At 39.8% G+C, this 23,584-nt stretch overlaps 2 protein-coding genes across 2 annotated transcripts in view; both read right to left on the reverse strand.

Moving 5' to 3' along the window:
• gcn1 (GCN1 activator of EIF2AK4) overlaps window positions 1-9,434 on the reverse strand; it is a 32,202-nt gene extending 22,768 nt beyond the window's left edge. The window contains exons 1-11 of the mRNA XM_033619395.2: window positions 9,392-9,434; window positions 6,601-6,703; window positions 6,446-6,509; window positions 5,710-5,841; window positions 5,265-5,373; window positions 4,906-5,004; window positions 3,241-3,375; window positions 2,876-3,053; window positions 2,701-2,775; window positions 2,387-2,515; window positions 2,237-2,287 (exon numbers count right to left, since the gene is read on the reverse strand). Of these exons, the coding sequence (XP_033475286.2) occupies window positions 2,237-2,287; window positions 2,387-2,515; window positions 2,701-2,775; window positions 2,876-3,053; window positions 3,241-3,375; window positions 4,906-5,004; window positions 5,265-5,373; window positions 5,710-5,841; window positions 6,446-6,509; window positions 6,601-6,703; window positions 9,392-9,409 (1,093 nt within the window). The 5' untranslated portion in view covers window positions 9,410-9,434. The remainder of the gene's footprint in view (window positions 1-2,236; window positions 2,288-2,386; window positions 2,516-2,700; window positions 2,776-2,875; window positions 3,054-3,240; window positions 3,376-4,905; window positions 5,005-5,264; window positions 5,374-5,709; window positions 5,842-6,445; window positions 6,510-6,600; window positions 6,704-9,391) is intronic.
• A 6,777-nt stretch (window positions 9,435-16,211) lies between these two features.
• Window positions 16,212-22,852, reverse strand: vamp5 (vesicle-associated membrane protein 5). The gene is made up of 3 exons (XM_033618638.2): window positions 22,620-22,852; window positions 19,493-19,636; window positions 16,212-17,062 (listed from the first exon to the last, which is right to left on the reverse strand). Exons 1-3 carry the CDS (start codon window positions 22,620-22,622, stop codon window positions 16,904-16,906), a joined length of 306 nt encoding a protein of 101 aa, XP_033474529.1. The 5' UTR covers window positions 22,623-22,852; the 3' UTR covers window positions 16,212-16,903.
• Window positions 22,853-23,584: the final 732 nt, after the last annotated feature.

The following is a 23,584-nucleotide window of genomic DNA, read 5'->3' on the forward strand; positions in this document are numbered from 1 at the left end:
TCAATTCCAAAAACGTTGGGACACTGTGTAAAACGTAAATAAAAACAAAATGCAATGATCTGTAAATCCTTTCTGACCCATATTCAACTGAATACAGTCCAAAGACAAGATGTTTAAAGGACAGCTTTGGTATTTTTCAACCTGGGCTCTATTTCCCCGTGTGTATGTGTGCGTATGATTCATGGGTACCACTCGTTCTAAAATTGGTACAGTATTGAGCCGCGAAACGAGCTAAAACGGTAATGGGGGCAAATGCGTCCCGTATAAAAGTGCTTTTTTTCGCCACTGACCGGTTCAGATTGCCAGTGTTATCTCTGTAGATAGCATATGGTAGCGGCCCTGGGGCAGTGGTGAGTGTGAATGAGTGGAGTCAGCTGTCAGTCAGTGTTGGAGCAGAGAGTAGATGGCGTCCCCGCTTGGTAATGTAAATGAGTATGTGTGTGTGAGTGTGTGTTACGCTAGAAGAGTCAGAGGACGGAGTCTTTTACGTGCTACCCCCTGGAGTGTTACCGGAGTTTTTGGAGTGCTTAAATAAACGGGCCTTTTTCCCGAACGCAAGAACAGGATGTTGCGCAACACCCCGTAAGTTACAGCTTTCTTAGGCTGCCTTTGTTGGACGGCGAGATGCTGAAGTTGTGGCTAGTTGTGCTACAAATGGATGCTAACACTCCTGTCCAGACACTGCGCCTCGCAGACCATCGGGTCTGCAGTGCTCACTTCTCCCAAGATGACTACTGCCAGCCGAAGAAGAGAAGACATCCAATCCCGAAACACCTCTTCCTCAAGAAAACGGCTGTCCCACGAGTAGAGAGCTACAGACACAGTGGAGCAAAGCTCGTGACATCACACAGCCCAGAGGTAAGGGAAAGGCTAAGTTAGTATGCTATTTACAGAGATAACACTGGCAATCTGAACCGGTCAGTGGCGAAAAAACACACACTTCACACACACATACTCATTTACAATACCGAGCGGGGACGCCCTCCGCCTCTCTGCTCCAACACTGTCTGACAGCTGACTCCACTCATTCACCCTCACCACTGCCCCAGGGCCGCTACAATATGCTATCTACAGAGATAGCACTGGCGATCTGAACCGGTCAGTGGCAAAAAAAAGCACTTTTGTACGGGACGCATTTGCCCCCATTACCATTTTAGCTTGTTTCACGGCTCAATACTGAACCAATTTTAGAACAAGTGGTACCCATGAATCATACGCACACATACACATGGGGAAATAGAGCCCAGGATGAAAAATACCGAAGTTGTCCTTTAATATTCAAACTGATTTACTGTATTATTTTTTTAACTATATACTCATTCTGAATTTGATGCCTGCAACAGGTTCCAAAAAAGTTGGGGCAGGAGCATGTTTCCCACTGTGTGACATCACCTTTTCTTTTAACAGCACCCAGTAAGTGTTTGGGAACTTAGGACACTAATTGTTGAAGTTTTGAAAATGAAATGCTGCGTTTGTTGTATGTTGTTGGTATATGGCTTTCTCTTTGCATGGTAAAGTCTTAACTTGCATTCAAAGATGCAGCAACAAGCTGTGTTTACCAACAGTGATTGTTCCTAAAACCATAAAGTAAAGTCCTTTATACAATTATGTCGGTTGTAAATGTAGTGCCATCTGAGGTATCACGGGCATTCAATAACGGTCCTGCATGTAAGGGGCTTTTGCAGAGATGTCTCCAGATTCTCTGAATCTTTTGATGATATAGATGGTGAAATCCTTAAATTCCTTGCAAATGTGCATTGAGAAACATTGTTTTTAAACTGTTGGACTGTTCGCCAACAGTTTTTTTATTTTTTTTAACCAAGTCACCATCCTTGTTTGTGAACCACTAAGCCTTTCAAGGATGTGTCTTTCATACCCAAGCATGATACTATCATCTGTTACTAGTTAACCAGTTTAACTGTTGAATGTTACAGATATTTTTTGAGCATTTCACAACTTTTCCAGTCTTCTGTTGCTCCTGTCCCAACTTTTTTGAAACGTGTTGCAGGCATCAAATTCAGAATGTGTGTATATTTCCAAAACCAACAAAGTTTAACAGCTTGACTGTTAAATATCTTATCTTTGTATTGTATTCAATTGAATGGAGGTCAAAAAGGATGTGCAAATGATTGAAATCTGTTGTCATTTACGTTTTACACAACGTCCCAACATTTTTGGAATCAGGGTTGTATCTCACTGATAGCTAAAAATCGTGAGTGCTTGTGAGGCCTCTTACCTGACAACACATTCATCTTTTGGGCAACAACTGTGAGCTTTCCTTCAGACCCTGAATTAAAGAATTAAATCAAAACATTATGATTCAGGTGAGCAAAACCCAAACACAGTTAAGACAATATTTCAGTCGAATAGGTATTTCTTGATTCACCTCCGAGGATTTTGAAGAGGTGAGTGACGATGTCCTGCACAGCAGAGGGGTCACTGCACTGCTGGGCCAAGTTCTGCATAGCCTGGACCGCCTCCTCCATCAGCTGGGCGTTATTAGCTTTCAGTTGGCCTGAAACACAGACCGTACCAGTGATTAGATAAACATAATTAACGCTGAATTGAGTGCCCATCCTTTCAGTTATCATTTCTGCTGTGACAAGTCATACCCCTGTGACAGCTGAGTGTGTGCTTCAAAAATATGCTCCACAAGAGGCATACAAAACTAAATGGATTGAGCATCCATTAAGGTCTTACTTGCAATGGCCTTTCCGATATCCATGGCATACTGACTGAGGTCAAGAGTTACAGCTGAAAGCAGGCAGGAAACGGCTGGAAAGAGACAACAATGTTTTAATGCACTGTGTGAACGGTGACTAAGCACCAAGGGGATAAATATCTAACACATGATGAGAAACTAAAAGCATCTCACTCTGCATCGCATTCTCTGGACTGCGGAGCATTGTCTTCTGCAGTGCCGGGAGTAGCTGCTCCTTGAACTCAGAGTGGGACACATGACGTAGAAAGGAGCCACATTTGTCCAAAATGTGTTGTTGTGGTTTGGTCTTGCTCATAAGGACTGATTTTATGTACAGGTCCAACAGGGAACTCTGAAAAACAGTAGACACACGGTTATATGTTGCAGGCCCAAAATGTTTTTATTTCACTCCATGTACTGCTTGACAAAATCTGAATGCGGAGTATCAAAGCACAATTGGTTTATGATGTCAGAACTGTAATTATCAACAACATTACACAAAAAATGAGATCTGAAGAACCAATTCAAGAAAAACTCACCTTATGCTTGTCTATTGTGGCTTTGTCTTTCTGAGCAGTGCAGAAGTCTAAACACACCCCAAGCAGGGCCAGAGTGGTGGGGCTCTGGTCCAGACTCAACAATGTGCTGATGTACTGATCGACCAGCCCAGGGTTCTGTTAAAGACAACACAATGTCAGAACTATCCAGCATTCCTGTGTAATACAGTTCAGCTCACAGATTAGGATGCATGACTGTTTCTAGATGTTTTAGACAGGTAATTGTTTAGGTTATATACTATATATGGTCCAATATCACACACTGTGTGTATATCACTGGATTTTGACAGGCCCTCAGCAGTATTGGTCTCTGATCCAACCCAAGTTTTAAATACAGTCTAAAGCCCTGTACTGACAGAATGAATACTACAGGGGAGATGGGTGGTAAAATATTTCCCCTCCTCATTTGTAATAATGGATGGAATTTTGGCCATCGGTTAATTACAGGAGCTGGATTTGTAATTAACAATGAGGTGCTGTTAAAGGAACTAAAAGGTTTCTTAGCTTAAAGACCTGTGAAAATTAGGCAAATTGGTCAGCTGATGTATGAAAAACAACATGATGGGCCGAGAGCTGCCCATTTCATCTAAAAAAACACTCTGAAAAAAGTACGCCTTAGGTTTTGTCTCACTTTACAACTGCATAGTATTGCTGCAAGTTGGATGTAATGAATGAAATGCAGAGGGAGGAAAATAAGAGTGTCTGTCTCCACAGTAAATCATCTGCTGAGTGTTTGATGGTTATTTATTTGTGCTTTAGAATGTAACCGCCATTAAGTGGCTTTCTCACAGCACCGCAATGCTGATTTTCACCCTCAGCCCATGGCCCCGTCTTCTCTACCTTTTTTAAACATCAGTCAGGAGGCTAACAGCAAAGCCTTACATGTAATGTTATCAAACAAAGAGTAATGCTCTCCCATCTTCCTAAAATGATCCAGAACCAATACTAGACTACTTCTTTGTTTTATGAATTCCTAAAAGGGGGTTAAGTCACCTTCATCTGGCTTAGTATTATTTCTATTTTAGAATTATTTGATAATAAACATAATTTACCTGTAATTTGATTCTTAACACAGACAACTTCATACTCCATAAATGTCTCTGCAACACTGTTAAAAACCCGTAGCTAACTACTGTCCACAACACATCAAATCATTTCAGCTATACAAAAGACATACCAGTAAAGACAGGGTCACCCAGAGCATGACATCAGAACAACCCATCTGATGAGCTCGTGAGTTCTTTCTCATAAAATGTATCTTAATCTTTTCCTTTACTGTATGAGTAGACTGATGTTAACAAGTGATCTGTCAGGTTAGTAAATTCTTTCCCACTTCTTCAGACTTTGCACAGCGCTGATGAAACTTAGTAACAGTAAATGCAACACTGTATAAGAAAAAAGCCTCTCAAACACTTTTAAAAGTGTCTCCACAGTGGACTTTTCGCCAAAGACAGATGGTAACTGGGGCTATGATTATTACTGGGTTGAGGGGTAAAAAAAAGAGCGATGTGCACTTCAGATGGAATAAAAATCCCTGACCAGTGCAGGTTATTTGTTCAGTGATTTTAACAAAGTGAATGACTGAGGTAAGATCCCTCCCTCCAACAAGATCACTGTCTTAGTACTGCCACTGTGTTCCATACTCACTTCCTTCCAGAGGTGATTGAGATTCTTGAAGCTTGATTTCTGAGCGGTGGTCTTGGCTCCACCCACGACCTCAGCTACGAGAAGGCTCTGAACTTCCACCTAAATGAGAAGTCAACAGACTATAAGGTGAGGTGATATCAGAATAAAACAGTGACCCTGGTCGAATGTGGGAAAATTCAGTGTGACGGGTTTGTCAACTCCAGTACCCACTTCAGCAGGTAACCAACACAAAGAGCAACATTTGACACCTCAATAAAAGCTGTATGACTGGGTGTAAACAATTATTTCAGAATGAGAGATCACATCCATGAAATCAATTTTATCTTCATTTAAAAAAAGACAGATGCTCTTTTACTCACCATTTTCTTCCAGATGGGCCCTTCTTTTTTCTCTGGGGCAGAAAACACACTGGGGACTAAAAGGCAGGTCCAAGACAAGCCGATAAAGGCAGCAGAGCCTGTGCTTTTGCTGCAAATGAAACAAGGCAAACATAAGAGAGGGAAGATGACAACTGGTATTATATGCAACTTGTCTATTTTTGCTGATTTTGCTGATTTCATTAGTTGATGTTGCTTCTTATTCAATAAAAACATGGTGCTTTAATGTAGTTTATTGCGTTTCTGCTGCACTCACATCATTATAATTACATACACTACACTATTCTAGCTTATCCTGCCAATCAAACACAGTGAAAAAGATGTGCAATGCTGTTCTGTTCTATAAGTCTGTGAATTTAGGAATTAATTAGAGGTGCAACTACAAACGTCATATATGAAAACTGCAATACAAAGTTGAGAGCAGTACCTGGGCTCTCCATTTTTGCTGATGATGCCACAGTTCAGCAGGCAGTGGAGGAGGCTGGTCACCAGGATATCAGGCTGACGGTCAGCCAGCTGGGCAATGACAGAGAGGAGCTCTCTGCGTGATGCAGCATCCCTGACAAGCACAAACATCCATGAAAACATAAAAGGTATATACTCAGTTGCCAGTTTCATGTGTACACTGAGCTATAACTAATGCAGGCTAATGCAACAGCCTTAGGATAAATCTATACCTTTATGATTGCTATTATGTTTAGCTTTTTAATTATTAATCTATTCAAGAGAGGCATTGCTGCAACTCTATGATCATTTGAGAGGCTGTAATTTGTGGTACTGTTGAACAGTACTGCGTTACACTGAGAGGTAACTCGATTAGTCATCCACCTATGATTTATATCAATAAGGGGAGGCTAAATAACACCTCGCTATGTGATGCAAAATATATTTCAAATGTACCACAGACTACCTCCTCCAAAATAAAAGCAAATCAAGTTGAATAAACATCTATCTAAACAGAGTCAACAAAAGCTGAACATTATAATGTTCATGAAGCATTTATTGCCAGACTGTTGTATTAGTCTTCATTCATTTTATCAACATTAATGTAACAAACTGACAACCAGGTTTAAACATGAAAACAAAAACCTGTTTTTTGGAGCATTCCACTGTGTTAAGTGTGCTTTTCTCATGGCTTAAGAGTCATCATTACATACACTTACCGGTATCTGTGTGGAGTGAGACAGAAGAGCTTGCATAATCCTTTAACGGCAGGCTCTGGTAACTCTAAAAGAGACATTTTAAAGAAGTGTAAGTGTTGGTTATATCACCTATTTTAAACATAATGTAGAAAATGTAACAACACAAAATCCCTCACCTTTACCCTTGATGCACTGTTTCAGCTCCCCGAATATCTCCTTGCGCTCTTTCACACTGGCTGTGGTGACATTCACAGCGAATTTCTTCAGTGTGTCTGAAACCTAGAGTAATGGTCACATTTAGTTTAAAGATTGGTCCAATGACTTAAGTGAAGTAAATGGCAGCAGTGACATCATCAGTCCATCCTACAGTCCAGATATTCAGTTCATGATCACATGGAACCAGAAAGGGATGCTTAACCTTATATTTCAGAGGAATACTTGGCATTTGTAACTGAGGAATGGTTTAAAAGATAAGAAGCTGATAAGAAGACAAATCACCCTTTAATTTTCTGTCAACCGACCAATCAACTAGTCGTTTTAGCTCTGGTTACATGTTTGTCGACTCATGTTTGGGACCTTGATGTTAAGATCAGGACTACACTTCTTCAAAGATAGATTATAAATGTGTCAGTTTTAGGTTTTGTCTGAAATTGTACAAGGTGGGAATGAGATTATTTCAGGAGAATAGGTGAGAAAAGGAGGATTTTTTGTGGAGGTGCTCTACATACAGTCAGGTCCATAATTATTTGGACAATGATACAGTTGTCGTCATTTTGGCTCTGTACACCACCACAATGGATTTTAAATGAAACAATGAATACCTGCTTAAAGTGCAGACTCTCAGCTTTCATTTAAGGCTTTTTTCCAAAAATGTAGTATGAACCGTGTAGGAATTACAACCATTTCTTCACACAGTCCCCCGACTTTAAGGGCTCATAAGTATTTGGACAAACTAACATAATCATCAATTAAACAGTCAGTTTTAATACTTGGTTGCAAATCCTTTACAGTCAATGACTGCCTGAAGTGTTGGACACATAGGCATCATCAGATGCTGGGTTTCTTCCCTGGTGATGCTCTGCCAGCCCTTTACTGCAGCCGTCTGCACTTCCTGCTTGTGTTTTGGGTGTTTTGCCCTCAATTTTGGCTTCAGCAAGAGAAACGCATGCTCAATTGGATTCAGGTCAGATGATATGACTTGGCCATTGCAGAACATTCCACTTCTTTGCCTTAAAAATGTCTTTGGTTGCTTTTGCAGTATGCTTCAGGTCAATGTCCATCTGCACTGTGAAGCATCGTCCAATGAGTTTTGAAGCATTTGGTTGAATCTGAGCAGATAATGGTGCCCCAAACACTTCAGCTTTCATCCTGCTGCTCTTGTCAGCAGTCACATCATCAATAAATACAAGAGAACCAGTTCCACTGGCAGCCATACATGGCCATGACATAACAGTACCCCCACCATGCTTCACTGATGAGGTGGTGTGCTTTGGATCATGAGCAGTTCCTTCCCTTCTTCCTTCTCTTGTCTTCCCATCATTCTGGTAGTTGATCTTTGTTTTATCTGTCCATAGTATGCTGTTCCACAACTGTACAGGCTTTTTAGATGGTTTTTGACAAACTCTAATCTGGCCTTCCATTTTTAAGGCTAACCAATGGTTTGCATCTTGTGATAAACCCTCGGTATTTATTCTAGTGAAGTCTTGTCTTGCTTACAAGAGCAGCAGGATGAAAGCTGAAGTGTTTGGGGCACCATTATCTGCTCAGATTCAACTAAATGCTTCAAAACTCATTGGACGATGCTTCACAGTGCAGATGGACAATGACCTGAAGCATACTGCAAAAGCAACCAAAGACATTTTTAAGGCAAAGAAGTGGAATGTTCTGCAATGGCCAAGTCACATCATCTGACCTGAATCCAACTGAGCATGCGTTTCTCTTGCTGAAGCTAAAACTGAGGGCAAAACACCCAAAACACAAGCAGGAAGTGCAGACGGCTGCAGTAAAGGGCTGGCAGAGCATCACCAGGGAAGAAACCCAGCATCTGGTGATGTCTATGTGTCCAACACTTCAGGCAGTCATTGACTGTAAAGGATTTGCTACCAAGTATTAAAACTGACTGTTTAATTGATGATTATGTTAGTTTGTCCAAATACTTATGAGCCCTTAAAGTCGGGGGACTGTGTGAAGAAATGGTTGTAATTCCTACACGGTTCATACTACATTTTTGAAAAAAGCCTTAAATGAAAGCTGAGAGTCTGCACTTTAAGCAGGTATTCATTGTTTCATTTAAAACCCATTGTGGTGGTGTACAGAGCCAAAATGATGACAAGTGTATCATTGTCCAAATAATTATGGACCTGACTGTATTAAGTAAATGCAGTAAACTCTGAAGGCCTTGCCTTGCATTCAACTAGTGGTTGGCAAGGGTTTTTTTTTCAAGTACAGGCAATGTCACTGTGCCAGCATCTACCACACTGACTACTAAATTTAACACCCTCAAAACATATCAGTTAATTAACTTATAATCTACAATTTATAGGGGGCGTGGCTTAACTCATCATCACATAAGATGCTCGTCTGCCTAATTTAGAGAATTCGGGCATTTTGGAGTTAATGACAGCGGAGTTTGAATCCCCGAAGAGTTGGATTATAACACAGTACTATCTAAATAAAACTACAGCTTGTCCCCCACTGAGGACAGAAGCCGGTCCTCTGTCAGTATGTGGTGATTATCGTTAGGTGTAGCACCAACTCAGTCTGATGAAGTCACACTGACGCTACGTAGCACTGAGCTAACAGCCTGCACGCTAGCTGTTGAAGTTCGCCTAAGTTTCTCGCTGAATGCCAAAACACACCAAGATATTCATAACGCGGTGGTCAAGATACCACTAATTCTGTTTCTTCTGTACTAGAATACCTTTCACTTAGCGGACAGTCTACTATTGAAAAAACAGCCACACAAACCTGCGTGTCCGCTGCCATCTTGCCGGTCCTGCTGCAGGAAGGACTTGTGGGTGTCACTTCCGGGTCACAGCTGCTACGTAGGCTTTTAATTAATATTTTTTAATATTATCCATTTATATTTTCATATAAAATTTAAAAAATCAATACTGAAAATACACATAAAAATAGCAAAATTAAACAAAATAAAAAGCAATGCATCCACTAATATATCTCAATTATATCTGTATATATTTTTTTAAATATGCAGATACATTTTCAGCAAATTCTACTTGATTCAGAGTGACTACTGAATTACATTTATTTTAAAGTTAAAGTTTGGAGTGTTGGCAAGCTTTTAAGGGATGGAGCTGTGGGTGTCAAACCAAAACTGTTGGTTTTGGGAGAAATGAAAGAGCATGAAAGGCAAACAAAGATCTCTGTTCTTATTCAATAAAACAAAAGACACAATTGGTGGCTTTGACACACTTTTCTTTTGAATGATAAATAAGTTAAGTTAATGTTTTTTTTTAAAGATTAAAGGATAAGTTGGATAGAAAGAAAATGCATACGAAGGATGCATTAATACCACTGTCAAGTATAAGCAAGAGGAGAGAACTGCAGTGTGTGTTACAAAACAGGTTCTACTTCCACCAGAGGGCATGAAAGACCAGTATACATGTAAAAGTCTATTTACTTAATGCTGCTTAGTTCTTGGTATGCTGACCTGAACTGAATCAACCAAACAGTCCCAACATTCAGAGGAATCTCACATACAGTACAGGCCAAAAGTTTGGACACACCTTCTCATTCAATGCGTTTTCTTTATTTTCATGACTATTTACATTGTAGATTCTCACTGAAGACATCAAAACTATGAATGAACACATGTGGAGTTATATACTTAACAAAAAAAGGTGAAATAACTGAAAACATGTTTTATATTCTAGTTTCTTCAAAATAGCCACCCTTTGCTCTGATTACTGCTTTGCACACTCTTGGCATTCTCTCCATGAGCTTCAAGAGGTAGTCACCTGAAATGGTTTCCACTTCACAGGTGTGCCTTATCAGGGTTAATTAGTGGAATTTCTTGCTTTATCAATGGGGTTGGGACCATCAGTTGTGTTGTGCAGAAGTCAGGTTAATACACAGCCGACAGCCCTATTGGACAACTGTTAAAATTCATATTATGGCAAGAACCAATCAGCTAACTAAAGAAAAACGAGTGGCCATCATTACTTTAAGAAATGAATGTCAGTCAGTCCGGAAAATTGCAAAAACTTTAAATGTGTCCCCAAGTGGAGTCGCAAAAACCATCAAGCGCTACAACGAAACTGGCACACATGAGGACCGACCCAGGAAAGGAAGACCAAGAGTCACCTCTGCTTCTGAGGATAAGTTCATCCGAGTCACCAGCCTCAGAAATGGCAAGTTAACAGCAGCTCAGATCAGAGACCAGATGAATGCCACACAGAGTTCTAGCAGCAGACCCATCTCTAGAACAACTGTTAAGAGGAGACTGCGCCAATCAGGCCTTCATGGTCAAATAGCTGCTAGGAAACCACTGCTAAGGAGAGGCAACAAGCAGAAGAGATTTGTTTGGGCCAAGAAACACAAGGAATGGACATTAGACCAGTGGAAATCTGTGCTTTGGTCTGATGAGTCCAAATTTGAGATCTTTGGTTCCAACCGCCGCGTCTTTGTGAGACGCAGAAAAGGTGAACGGATGGATTCCACATGCCTGGTTCCCACTGTGAAGCATGGAGGAGGAGGTGTGATGGTGTGGGGGTGTTTTGCTGGTGACACTGTTGGGGATTTATTCAAAATTGAAGGCACACTGAGCCAGCATGGCTACCACAGCATCCTGCAGCGACATGCCATCCCGGCCGGTTTGCGTTTAGTTGGACGATCATTTATTTTTCAACAGGACAATGACCCCAAACACACCTCCAGGCTGTGTAAGGGCTATTTGACCAAGAAGGAGAGTGATGGAGTGCTGCGGCAGATGACCTGGCCTCCACAGTCACCGGACCTGAACCCAATCGAGATGGTTTGGGGTGAGCTGGACCGCAGAGTGAAGGCAAAGGGGCCAACAAGTGCTAAACACCTCTGGGAACTCCTTCAAGACTGTTGGAAAACCATTTCAGGTGACTACCTCTTGAAGCTCATGGAGAGAATGCCAAGAGTGTGCAAAGCAGTAATCAGAGCAAAGGGTGGCTATTTTGAAGAAACTAGAATATAAAACATGTTTTCAGTTATTTCAACTTTTTTTTGTTAAGTACATAACTCCACATGTGTTCATTCATAGTTTTGATGCCTTCAGTGAGAATCTACAATGTAAATAGTCATGAAAATAAAGAAAACGCATTGAATGAGAAGGTGTGTCCAAACTTTTGGCCTGTACTGTATTTAGGTAGTCTACATTTAATGACATTATTAACTGGTCAATAAAGAATAACTTAACATGTTTGAATGCCATCTCTGACAGCCAAATTATGTGGTAAGTAAACAGATTCAGTTAAGGAAATACATATTTGATTTGAGTAACATAAAAAATAAATTAAAATTCCATTCTACCTTAACTAAGTGTAACTTTAAATGTTGTGACATTACCCTTTTTACTTGTAATATGCAGTTATTTTGATCACTGGCTTTACATAACAGATCATGACAAATGCCCAAGTAGCAATGTACAGTAGGCCTATGTAATCTTTTTTTCCCATATGTGCAAACACCTCTGACTATCAATGCAAACACACATTGTCACTTATCCTATGAAAACTAGTTTATTAGATACTAAAAGCAAACACCTCTCAGATTATTGGAACATCAGCGCCGTCTCTCCTTGAGGTTGGGGATGAGTCCAGCCGCAGGTGGGAGACTGAACACGTGGTAACCTGGTGGGGAAAGTCAGAAACCACCATCACTGAGTCCATCCTCACCTCCTCCATCGCTGACTGATGGTGCTGCCACTGCCTTTTTTTTTCTTTTTTTTTTAAAGAAAAAACATCAGGACCCAAACCTCATTTCTCAGTTTCTACCTAACGACAGCTGACCTCATCAACAAAGCCCACAGACAATGACCCCCTGCTCACCATATCTACTTCACTGCACATTTTTGAAAATCTTTGATTATTTTTTGTGCACTTTGCACATATTTTTCATGCTCTGAAGGGCAGTACATTCCTAACAGCAAGTGGCAGCAAAAGCTAATTGTGCGTGTGTGTGAGTCAGCGTTGTGGCCTGACAGCAGCCAGCAGTTATGAATACTTGTGCAAAATATTAACAGAATGTACAGTTGTTTACAGCAAGAAGAATATGTGCAATTTGTGCAAATAAATAAATAAATGAATAAAAATAATCAAAGATTTGCAAAATGTGCAGTGAATTAGATATGGAGACTTTATGTTAATGTGATGTGTAGTGTAAAATAAATACAAAATACAGCCATTTAAAAATGAATGTCCCTCCCCGAGGCCAAATAGAAAAAATATAACTCCTTCCAGTGCTTAAAAAAAATATTTGAAGTGCCTCCCCTGTTTTGCACCACCCCTCTCCTCTCATAAATAATGAACAGTCCCTTTGGGAAATTAAGGCCGTTTTATTGGTGTAAATAAGGTGTAAAGTCACATCTGAACAGAAAATTAATATTTCAGCACCAACAAATTACAGACTGTACAACAGATTGCTGAATACAGTTTGATTGTTTTACCCAGCTACCCCTCAACTCCCACCCCTCTTTTCACCCTTCTCCCCTCCACCAACCAGGAGGACAGTAGCCTGATGCCTACACAGACACAGCGACCTTATTTAGATAGAAGATCTTTCAAGTTATACATCAAATTTGTCCACATATCAAAATCGTCTTGCATCAGTGATTTACGCTGATGATAGTTCCAGGTAAGAAATTTCCAAAAAGCTCAAAAGTCAGTGAATAATTGAAATATCACGAGGAGGTTTCCAATGAGACTTCAATCTTCTTAACTGCAGTCAGGTCTGCCAGCCAGATGCTGGGTGTTTTTTCCATAAGGGAAAGAATCATTGTAGCAGAGTCCATTGGTAATTTTATCCCCGTTAGTTGTGCAAGAGTAATAACCTTCCCCCAAAACCCCAAACCCTGGACATTTCAATGTATAAAAGAGCTACCAGTTACATGGGAGCAAAATGAGCAATAAGGGTCAGGTAAAAATCCCATTTCATGTCTAAGTCTCTGTGTTTGCTATGCTCTATGATTCTATTTCAAATGTATATACTGATGACATGGATCTTTCAAAGCAACAGTAACATCATCCCAAATTGCATCCCAGCCTTGCAGATATACCCCTTTCTCAAGCTTGCATTCCTGATGTAGGCATTTATTTTTTTGAGAGTTTAATTTCACCTATATGGCACCATTTGTCTTGGTCCTGGAGCACTCTGTATCCAACTTAAAATAGGACAGTCTTTTAAATCTGACCCACAGTCACCCCCATAGGCTTTGCAAGCTGACCTGACTCTGAAGTAGAAGAAAACAGAGTGTTTATCACATTGAGAGACAAGTTCTTGAAAGTTAAAGATGGTGTTTGCCCTGTCGATATATGGAAGAGTTGCACTACCTTTATCTTCCCAAGTTTTGTTCGTGAATGTTTAAGTTAAGTTTATTTACTTTATTAATCCCCCTGAGTAATTCAATGTTTTCACTCTTGCTTGTCAATTACACACAGGTCTGAAAGACACACACGTGCACAAACAGGACCTATACATGCACAAAGTGGAGGGATGTCAGGGTGAGGGGGCTGCCCTTGGTGAGGCGCCCCGAGCGGTTGGGGGGTTCGGTGCCTCAAGGGCACCTCGGCATTGCCCAGGAGGTGAACTGGCCCCTCTCCAGCCACCAGTCCACGCTCCATATTTTGGTCCAGACGGGGACTTGAACAGGCGACCCTCTGGTTCCCAACCCAAGTCCCTGTGGACTGAGCTACTGCCGCCCTGTTTCCTCCCGGAAAAGGAAAAAGGAAAAGGAAAGAATTTGTCTCCTTTTTAAAAAATACTAAGCTTGGGATGGACCTTAGCTATGATAACCAAGTTGTATCCTCAATACACCAAAAAGAGATTCAAAATCAATGCCCTTCCTCTTGTTAGAAATGTTAATGACCTTATATATTACAGTAACACACGGCACTTTAGCACTCAGCACTTTTTCTTGCACTTTAGACGTCTCTGTATGTTTCTGTGCTGTGATTGTTAAATGTAGTCCATGTCTGTTTTATGTGATAGAACTGTCATTGTGATGATGTTTTTATCTTGTCCTGTGAAGCAATGAAATGTACCACTGTGCCCAAGATGAATTTCCCTTAGGGGACAATAAAGTTTACCTTACCTTACCTTACCTTATTTTGCAGCCTATTACAAACACTATAGACCTCAACAGACCTTGCCTAGTTATAGGGACTATTTCTTTGAGGGAAGCTAGTTCCAGGAAAGGCTGTTGACAGTGAGCTTTGTGGGTTATTCAGACAAACAGGTACACTGCAATTTTATAATGCCACGAGCACGACAAACTAAACTTACTTCACCTCCAATGTATTGGTGAGACAGTAGATATGTCAGAGACAGATATCTCCAAATCTGGGACAAACAAATCCAAAACTATCTGCATAGACACAACCAGAAGGAAGCTAAAAACATGGCTCTTTTTGTTAATTGTGTGAACTTGAATTTGTTGTTTTGATTTTGCTGGTGTTGACCCACCACCTGTTTGTTGCAGACACATGGCAAGCTAGAAACTGCATATTTTCCTAACAAACGTTATCTTCATAGTGACTGCTTATTGATTTTGGTCTACAAAGCATCCAGTGTAAATGCAGCCATCAAACCTTAAATGCAAACAGTGTCATGGCTTCGTTAATAAATCACTTAAATAGAAATGGCTATAGAGGAGCTGAACAACACCTCTGGGTATGAATGCTTTTCTAATTTTTCACTGGAGTGTGAAGGTGACATATTACCACACCTGAAAAAGTAGTGGGCTGAAATAGCTGAATCACTGGGCCTATGGTTCTAGTCACCAAGATTCACATGGTTAGATTTACCAACAGCAGAGACTGACAGTTCAGGTTATGAACATAATGGTAAATATAGTTATTGACTATACAGACCACTGACACCTTATGTTTAGTTTTTATTTTATGTTCAGTGCTGTCATGATATATGGCTTCAGGTTTATTTTCAAGGCTTTCACACACTATCATCATGCCTTTTGATAAACAGTGAGTGTCCATTGTTGATTACATAGATGTTAACTGTTAACTCATTGCACAATATGCCTGACAGTGCTGGAATGTAACTAAGTAAATTTACTCAAGTACTGTACTTAAGTACAAATTTGAGGTACTTTTACTTGAGTATTTTAATCTCATGCCAATCTCATGAGTACTTTTACTTTCAATACTTAAATACATTTATTTTTTTCTGATTGTACCTACGTACTTTCACTTCTGTAAGATATTTAATGCAGGACTTTTACTAACATATTTTCGCAGTGTAGTATTGGTAGTTTTACTGAAGTAAAGGATCTGAATACTTGCTCTGCCACTGATGTATAACAATTTTTTTTCTCTCCGTTCTGCATATTTGGCTGTGGTAAAAACTTGGTCCAGCAGGGGTCAGTGTACATTGTGATATTTTCATTTATTTGTTTTTTTACTAAAACTGCAGATTAACTGTAATAAAATAAAAAAAATATGATTTACTACTTTTGGGAGCACAAGAAAAAAGAAATCTGAAACAAATCTGATGAAGTCCAAACTTCAATAAATCTTCCAATCCAACAAATACGACAGCTCCACAAAATAAAGTGACTCTTAAGCACAATTAAACACATTTTAATGATATAGACATTTCATTTTTCACACATTTTGACATGAAATTTTATTTGACAATCTTTTCAATTTTGTTTCACAATCTGAAGCTATCTGAAACTGCACATATTCACCAACTTTACACCTGTTCTGTTTTCTCCTCCATCTTCTTGCACTGACAATTGACTCGAATGATTGTTGGTGAAATGGACTCTGCCTTCAGTTCAGTGACCACTGATAACAGTTTTCTATTCCTTTGTGTGGTGCACTTGCACGTGAAGCACTATGTACAAACAAAAAGCACAAAAGTATCTGTTTGGTTAAAAATATTAGTTATTCATAGTTTTTGTGAAAATGGTGGGGTGAAGCCCGAGTGCTTCTTATTTAGATCTAATCGTTAGATCAAAGACTAATGTGTGCTTCTAATGTGGGCCTCACAGAGACATGACCTTTGAAAAGTTATTTTAAAAAGTAGCAAAGCAGCTGAGCAATCAATGGTACCATATCAACTGACACTGATGAAGAGTAGGACTGATACTCCCATAAATATCTTCAAACACAGAAATATGCAGACTGAGCAGTTCAGGCGGGATGTTAGAGTCCCACAGTTTGTTCTCCTCTTCTACCTGGACATTTTTATCTTTGTCCGCTTCATGTCCCTCAGTCCTGATATCTTGTTTTCTTTTCATCGGCAAAGGAGCTAATTTCTTCCTGTGCCATCAACAATAGCAAAGATTATAAGTCCGATAATGACGAGGGCCGCTACCACTCCGATGATGATAAACACCACTTTCATCTTGTTGTTCTCCCATCGTTTCTTTTGCATCACCTGGTTGGCGGTCTTTTGAAAAGCTCTACTCTGAAAGAGAAAACACAAACAAATAGGAGATGTTACATGGTGTTGTTGTTTTTAAATGTCTGATAGTCTTGAACATTTCGAACATTATGCCAGTGGGATGGATTTATTTGTCCATTGCCTGCATACTAACTTCTATAAAACTTCCAAAGCCTACAAAGAAAACTTCTTTTGAAAATTTCTTAGTTGTTCCCCTTCTTTCCCTTTCTTAAAGTGGTTATACTCAATATGTTTATATTAATAATGGATCACATGTGTCTCGGTGTAGACAAGCAGGTCACGTAGTTCCAACGTTGCCTCGGTGGGCAGTGTTACATCACACTGCTGAGTATTTATTCGCAAACTAAAGAGCAAACCTTGCTACAGTTTGACATGGACTATGGGCAGGTTAACAAAGTTCTGTAGGTAAAGACTCTGTATGAGACCATGGCAAACTTAAAGCTGCACCCATCTACATTTTCTATAACAACAATGAATCAAATGACTGTATGTGATATGAAAGGTGTAGCCACAAAGACTTATCACCTGACTCCTACATTGCCCCACTGGACCATGTTGCATCAGACTGCTGAGCAGTTCTCAAAAAACTAAAAAAGCAAACAGGCAGGAGACTCAACTTAAGCTCAATGAGCACTAAAATGCACTTTGTGATGACGTGGATTAGGAACAGATGAACAAGGAAAGCAGCTCTGTGAAGATCTCAGAATTTTAGCTCCATGATAAAACTTTAGGCTGCAGTAGTAACTTTGTGTAGTGTTGCTGTTGTGTCTTGACCAGGTCTTCTCTCTTGGGAATGAGATTATTTGTTTAAATAAAGTAATACTAAAATTTTGAATACAATACAACAAATGTTTAAATAAAAGTTAACAAGATTTAATAACCGCATGTAATGTGAAAAGGGGTCCCTCATAAAGCCAAACCTTATCACCTGACTCAGCACTTCCGCTCAGTTTTGCAGAGCATTTTAGCTTCTTTCAGCTCATTGTTTTGGATTACAGCTCATATTTTACTGTTTTGATTCAGTCTCTCTGCTCTCATCTCTGCTAAGCATTGTTTAGGGCCAAAGCAGACAGCCAATATTTCAGGTTGAAGTCGGTAAGGACTCTTGTGGTGCCAGTCATTTTGGCTAATCGCTATAGACAAATATCTGCATATGAATGCAGATTAAAAAACACAAAAAGCTAAATTGTCGTCAAACTATAGCTGATGGGTTCCGAGACTGCATTTTGGCTAATGCATTGCGACTGTGCTGCCCTCCACATGGACTTTTTTACCTGCCACTCAAACATGTTTGGTAATTATTACTCGGGACTACAAAACCAGAACGATACCAAAATCTTGTACTGATGCCTACAGATTCTACAGACACTGCTGCCTTTTTCACACAACAATGACATATCATCACTATATAAAGGTGTCATGAAGAAGGTGTTTTTTTAAGAGTATATATCAAGAAGACACAACATTAGCATTCATTTGGTGTCTTGTTTATGGCCAGTCATTCAATATAAGTTCTGTTGTTTGGTGCCGGGCAGGCAAAATTTCTATCAGAGCTTTCTCATTATAAACAGCTGCCTGCTGCTGTTGTTGGAGAACAGCAGTGAGAGTGAAGCAAAACAATGTTGTGGGCCATAACACCAAAGCAATAAACTGAAAGATGCTAAAAGGCTCCGTAGAACTGATGATAATTCTCTGTGGGTTTGTCACTATGAGTGACCCCTTTCACATCGCAAGCTCATTTGATTTATTGTTGAAATAAAACTGGTACAGCTTTGAGTTTTATCATGGTGCCAAAATTCTGAGGACTTATCCTGATGAGCTGCACTTCAGTGTGAGAACCACTTTCCTAGTTTGTCAGTCATCATCCATGCAATTAAAGCATGTATCCAAGTGGATATTAAACTAAAATTTGTCTGCCTGTTTGCTTTTTTTAAGTTGTCTGAGAACTGCTCAACAGTGTTATGTAACACTGACCAGCAGGGCAATGTGGGAAAGAAGTGACCCACTTGTCGACCCCCGGACAGACATTCGCCTCGTGGCATGTCCTGGACTCACTCTGTCATACCCAGGGAGACCAACTCGGTTCATTCATCTTAGGAAACAATAGGAAATACCTTTCTAAAAATAGCACCATAAAACACAATCAGGATGTAAATTGTACATTTGTTTTCCTCTCCAGCTCCACCTAAGATGTATTTATAGACATCAATATGACATTTCCTACTTTAAATCCCTGGATGCCTGTGGAAAGTGTGTGTGTGTGTGTGTGTGTGTGTGTGTGTGTGTGTGTGCGTGAGTGCAATTTGCTCCAGTCATCCACCTTATCCATATAACCCAGAGAATTCCAGATTTCGTTAAAATGGTGTGGTCTGACTTTATGTAATGATTTTTTTCTTTCCACTTGGACAGCTTCCCTGATCTCCTCCCGCTTACCTTCTCCTCCAGCTTCACAGACCTATCCTCCAGGTCGTCCAGTTTGCCAGATCTCTCATCAGCCTTTTGCAGGTTGTCCAGCATGATGACCTTCACCTCCTCCACGTCCTCGTGGGCCTGCTGCAGGCGGCTCTTCCCATTCTCCTGTCCAATCAACACACATAACATGGTTAAAGAGCGAGACATAATGTGAATTCATTCAGTCATTTGGGACTTTTTGCAAGAATGTATCTGCTCGCATTGTTTGAACTTCCCGGTAGTGACAGAAAGGTTGGTAATGGTAATACCTGGTATAACACCCCGTGTCAGCTATTTGTTTCTTAAGAATAATCCTTACTTAAGTCTCAGTGTTGCACTTCTAACTTTTAGTGGCATCTAGCTCATGTTCCTGCTAACTTTGAATGCACTTATTGTAAGTCGTTTTAGAGAGGGTGTAATTAAATCTAATGTACCCGAAATATTCAAGTCTTCTTGAGCTTCAGAAAAGTTTTTCTGCGTAACACCACCAATCGTATGCATACAAGTCAGGGAGTACAACTCACCCAGGGGAAATAGTAGTTTATTGTCTTCTGTAGCTATGGAGTTTAGTCAAGTCTGAGAAAACAACCCCTGATGAAGTCATGAAGCCCGCGTTACAAACTAGAGTTGTGGAATTTTTTAAAGTGTGGGCATGTCCCACCCAGCGAAAATAATTGGACGCCAATAATGCTGTCTTTCTAGGAGGCTGTGGTGCACTCATTTTTTTTAAAGCTATTGCAAAGTCAGTGACATCTTGTTAAGCTAGACAACTTGAAGTATCTATTGACACCTACTGTGTCGGCATAGCTTGTCGGGACAGGGGCTACATAATGCCAGGCTAAATTTTTGTGAAGGAACAACTGGCTTGGCTATTTTAGAAGATGTACCCTGAACTCTCACCTCAAGATATTTGAATGAAAATGGGTTCTATGGCTACCCACAAGTCTCTCCTAAATTTGAGAAGGCTTGTTTGCAGTAAATGTTTTGTTCCTACCAATCAATGTAATCAATTAAAGATGTCTATTTCTATTTATTTTTTTTTTGTTATGTTAGAATGAGCTGTTTATATTTACATACTGAGCAGGTCCTCTTCCAATGAGTCTGCTGTGTTGTTTCTACAGCAGCGCAAAGTGGACAAACCAAACACTTTTTAAATAGGGTCATTTGTGTTTTTGTGTTTGCCACTGCAGTTCTCCTTCATGCTTTGCACACTAATGAAGTTTCAACTGGTTACAAACTATAACCTCACCACTAGATGCCACCAAATCCTACACACTAGAACTTTATTTACTCAGACTGTTTTTTATTTGTGCTAATTGGTGCATTAGCTCTGCAATTTCTGTTTAAGCTCCTTTTTAAATTAGATTCTTAAATCTGTACTTCCTTCATGTTTTTGGTTTAGCACAATTTTTAAAAAGGTAAGTAAAATGAATATCATACAGCTTATTGTCCAGCAGGCTGGCAACTGAAAAAAAAAAAACCAAACAGGTATGCCTGACTGATACAGATCAGACTGGCGTAGTGTTTCATAAACACAGGAATAGCCCTGCAGTGAATTAAAGCAGAACAACCTGCTGTGACATGTTTTTTCAAGGGGACTGAAGCAGGAGTACATTAATTTGTAACTTTATAATTAAAATACCGGTAACTGTTTTAAAAGCATGTTATTGAACACAATTGTGATTCACAGTAACCTTCCCCAAAACTGAAACAGTATGTTTAAGTGAAAAGAGGAACAGGTTATGAGACATGAAACTAACAAAATTAAGTAGGTTTGCCAGATCATGAAGAATACATTCCTGCAGAAACCAGGCAGCACCACAGGGCAAAACAACAACAACAACAGGGTAACTACAGATTGATAAGAACCCTGGAACGGGATATTTAGAGAGTAGTTTGACCTCAAAGCAATTTGTATCTGACAGGTTTCTCCTTCACCTTTGCCCTGTGCGCCATGAGAGGAAGGCAGCATCTCAGAAGTTGGCAGGAACAGGAAACTGACAGATAGAGCAAAACAAATGTGCTCTCTGCTTCTCAATTTGGTTCATAACTCACTGTCATTACCTGTTAAAACACACTGCATGCATCAGTTCACTGTGGGCTAAGAATAGTAAAAGTCATATCAATGGCTGGTGGAAACTGATTAATGGATGCCCTGAAAGCCCAGTTATCTACATTTTGGCCCTACCAAATGGTAACTGAACAATAGTGTGTGTTTAAAATTCAGCCAGCGACGTCTTAGCACAGGAACTGCTGCCCATTCCAGTTCCCCTCCTTGCTTCCTTCCTTCCCTCACTCCCTCCCTCCCTCCTGCCTGCATTAATGTACCTGGCATTATCCAGAGAAACCACACCCACATCAGGTTATAGCACGTTCATGATAGTGTAGTATGCTCTCTGATATTTGAACAGTGAAAGCAACTGCTGTCGTCTTAGCTAATGATTAATCTTGGGTTATGTTCATTCATATTTAAGGAGAGTTATTGGGATGTAACCCATGCAGCTGTTGAAAGCCAGAAATGCATTCTTAAATCATGACTTCATGAACTGCCTTCATCTTGAAACAGACAAAAATGCAAGAGAGGACCCACTAGAAAACTAATTCTAGAGAACCCACTAGAGAACTAATTCTATATATATCTACTTTAATAATTGTGTCTATTTCATTTATGTCTTACGTCACATCTACTGCTATTTTTCACCTTCATTACATTAACTTACTCCATATCAACCCTGAAAAGACAATTATCATGCTTTTATTGAGTGTCTTTTTAATATATTTTTGTATTCACTTAAGTGTATTTATCTATTTAAAATTTACCTCGGTGTATTTCGACCTCACACCATGTTTCCAACTAAATAAAAAAGCATGTTGAATTTCAGTTTAATTATTTTCTGCTTAAATATTCGTCATTTAAAATGGAAGACGCAACAACTGACAGCTGCCGTGTACCATTTACCCACTATTACCGTGTGGGACTTTGCCCGCAGGTTATAAAAGGTCAAATCACACTTTTAAGAAGCAGTCTGCCAAAACAATGTTCCCTCTCTGTCTTTATTCATCGAAGCTGTTAGCCATTAAAACAAATAGGAGATCGATACTGACTCACCATGTTTGTCTTGTCTCTTGTTGTGTTTGTGTCGAAGCTGTCACCGGATCCAATGCATTTATAGTGCGACTGCTGTCAACGTTAGAAACAGGAAATACAGCATACCAGCTCTGGAGTTTTCAACCTGTCTGAATGTTCTGTCGTCAAACAAGCGAGTAGCTACTTGCGGTTTGCTTTTTTTTGTTTGCACTCTTTCTCTGTCACTTTCACTTCTCCCGAGCTGCGATCGTCTCGCTGCCTGTTGTTTGACTTCAGTGCAGTCTAATTATGATGCGTTCAGGGTATTCCCGGAAATCTTACAATTACAGAACGTGATCACGTGACCACAATGCTGATTCGATAAAGTCCGGACTTCCCCGGATTTGACGACTTGCTGATTTGTTGGTTGATGGCTCTATTAGCTAGAACTGACCGGGATGCGCTGGATTTCCCCCAATTTACCGTATTCCATGAAGGCTTATTTACAGTGATACAAAATATCTAGCCATACATTTACCAAACTGCTGTTTTGGGATACTTTACTTGAGTATTTCCATTTTATGTTAGGATACTTTAATCATAACTCAGTTACATTTCAGGCAAAAATAGAGATTTAAAAAAAAAAAGTTTGTCACATTTATTTAACAGCTATTGGTACTAGTTACTTCTGTTGCCTTATGTTTACTGACGAAGCACTGTTTTGCCATAGCTTAAACTACTCAAGAGGACACAATGAAGTAGTAAAAATAGGAAAGCCAATTTCATCAAAAATTCTTTGACGGCTTTAGTGACTGAAGTACTCGGATCTTTTCCTAAAATAAAAATAGCAATAGTGTAAAATACTCTGTTACAAGTAGCATACAAGTCTGCATTCAAAACGCACTTGAAGGAACAGTATGTAAGATTTAAGGGGAATTAGTGGCATCCAAAAATAATGGATGTAGTTACCCATTGGTTTGTGGATTTCAGTTTTGAGGCCTTGAGCA

The sequence above is a fragment of the Epinephelus lanceolatus genome, chromosome 9, assembly GCF_041903045.1.
Source record: "Epinephelus lanceolatus isolate andai-2023 chromosome 9, ASM4190304v1, whole genome shotgun sequence".
In the NCBI taxonomy this organism is placed as follows: Eukaryota; Metazoa; Chordata; class Actinopteri; order Perciformes; family Serranidae; genus Epinephelus; species Epinephelus lanceolatus.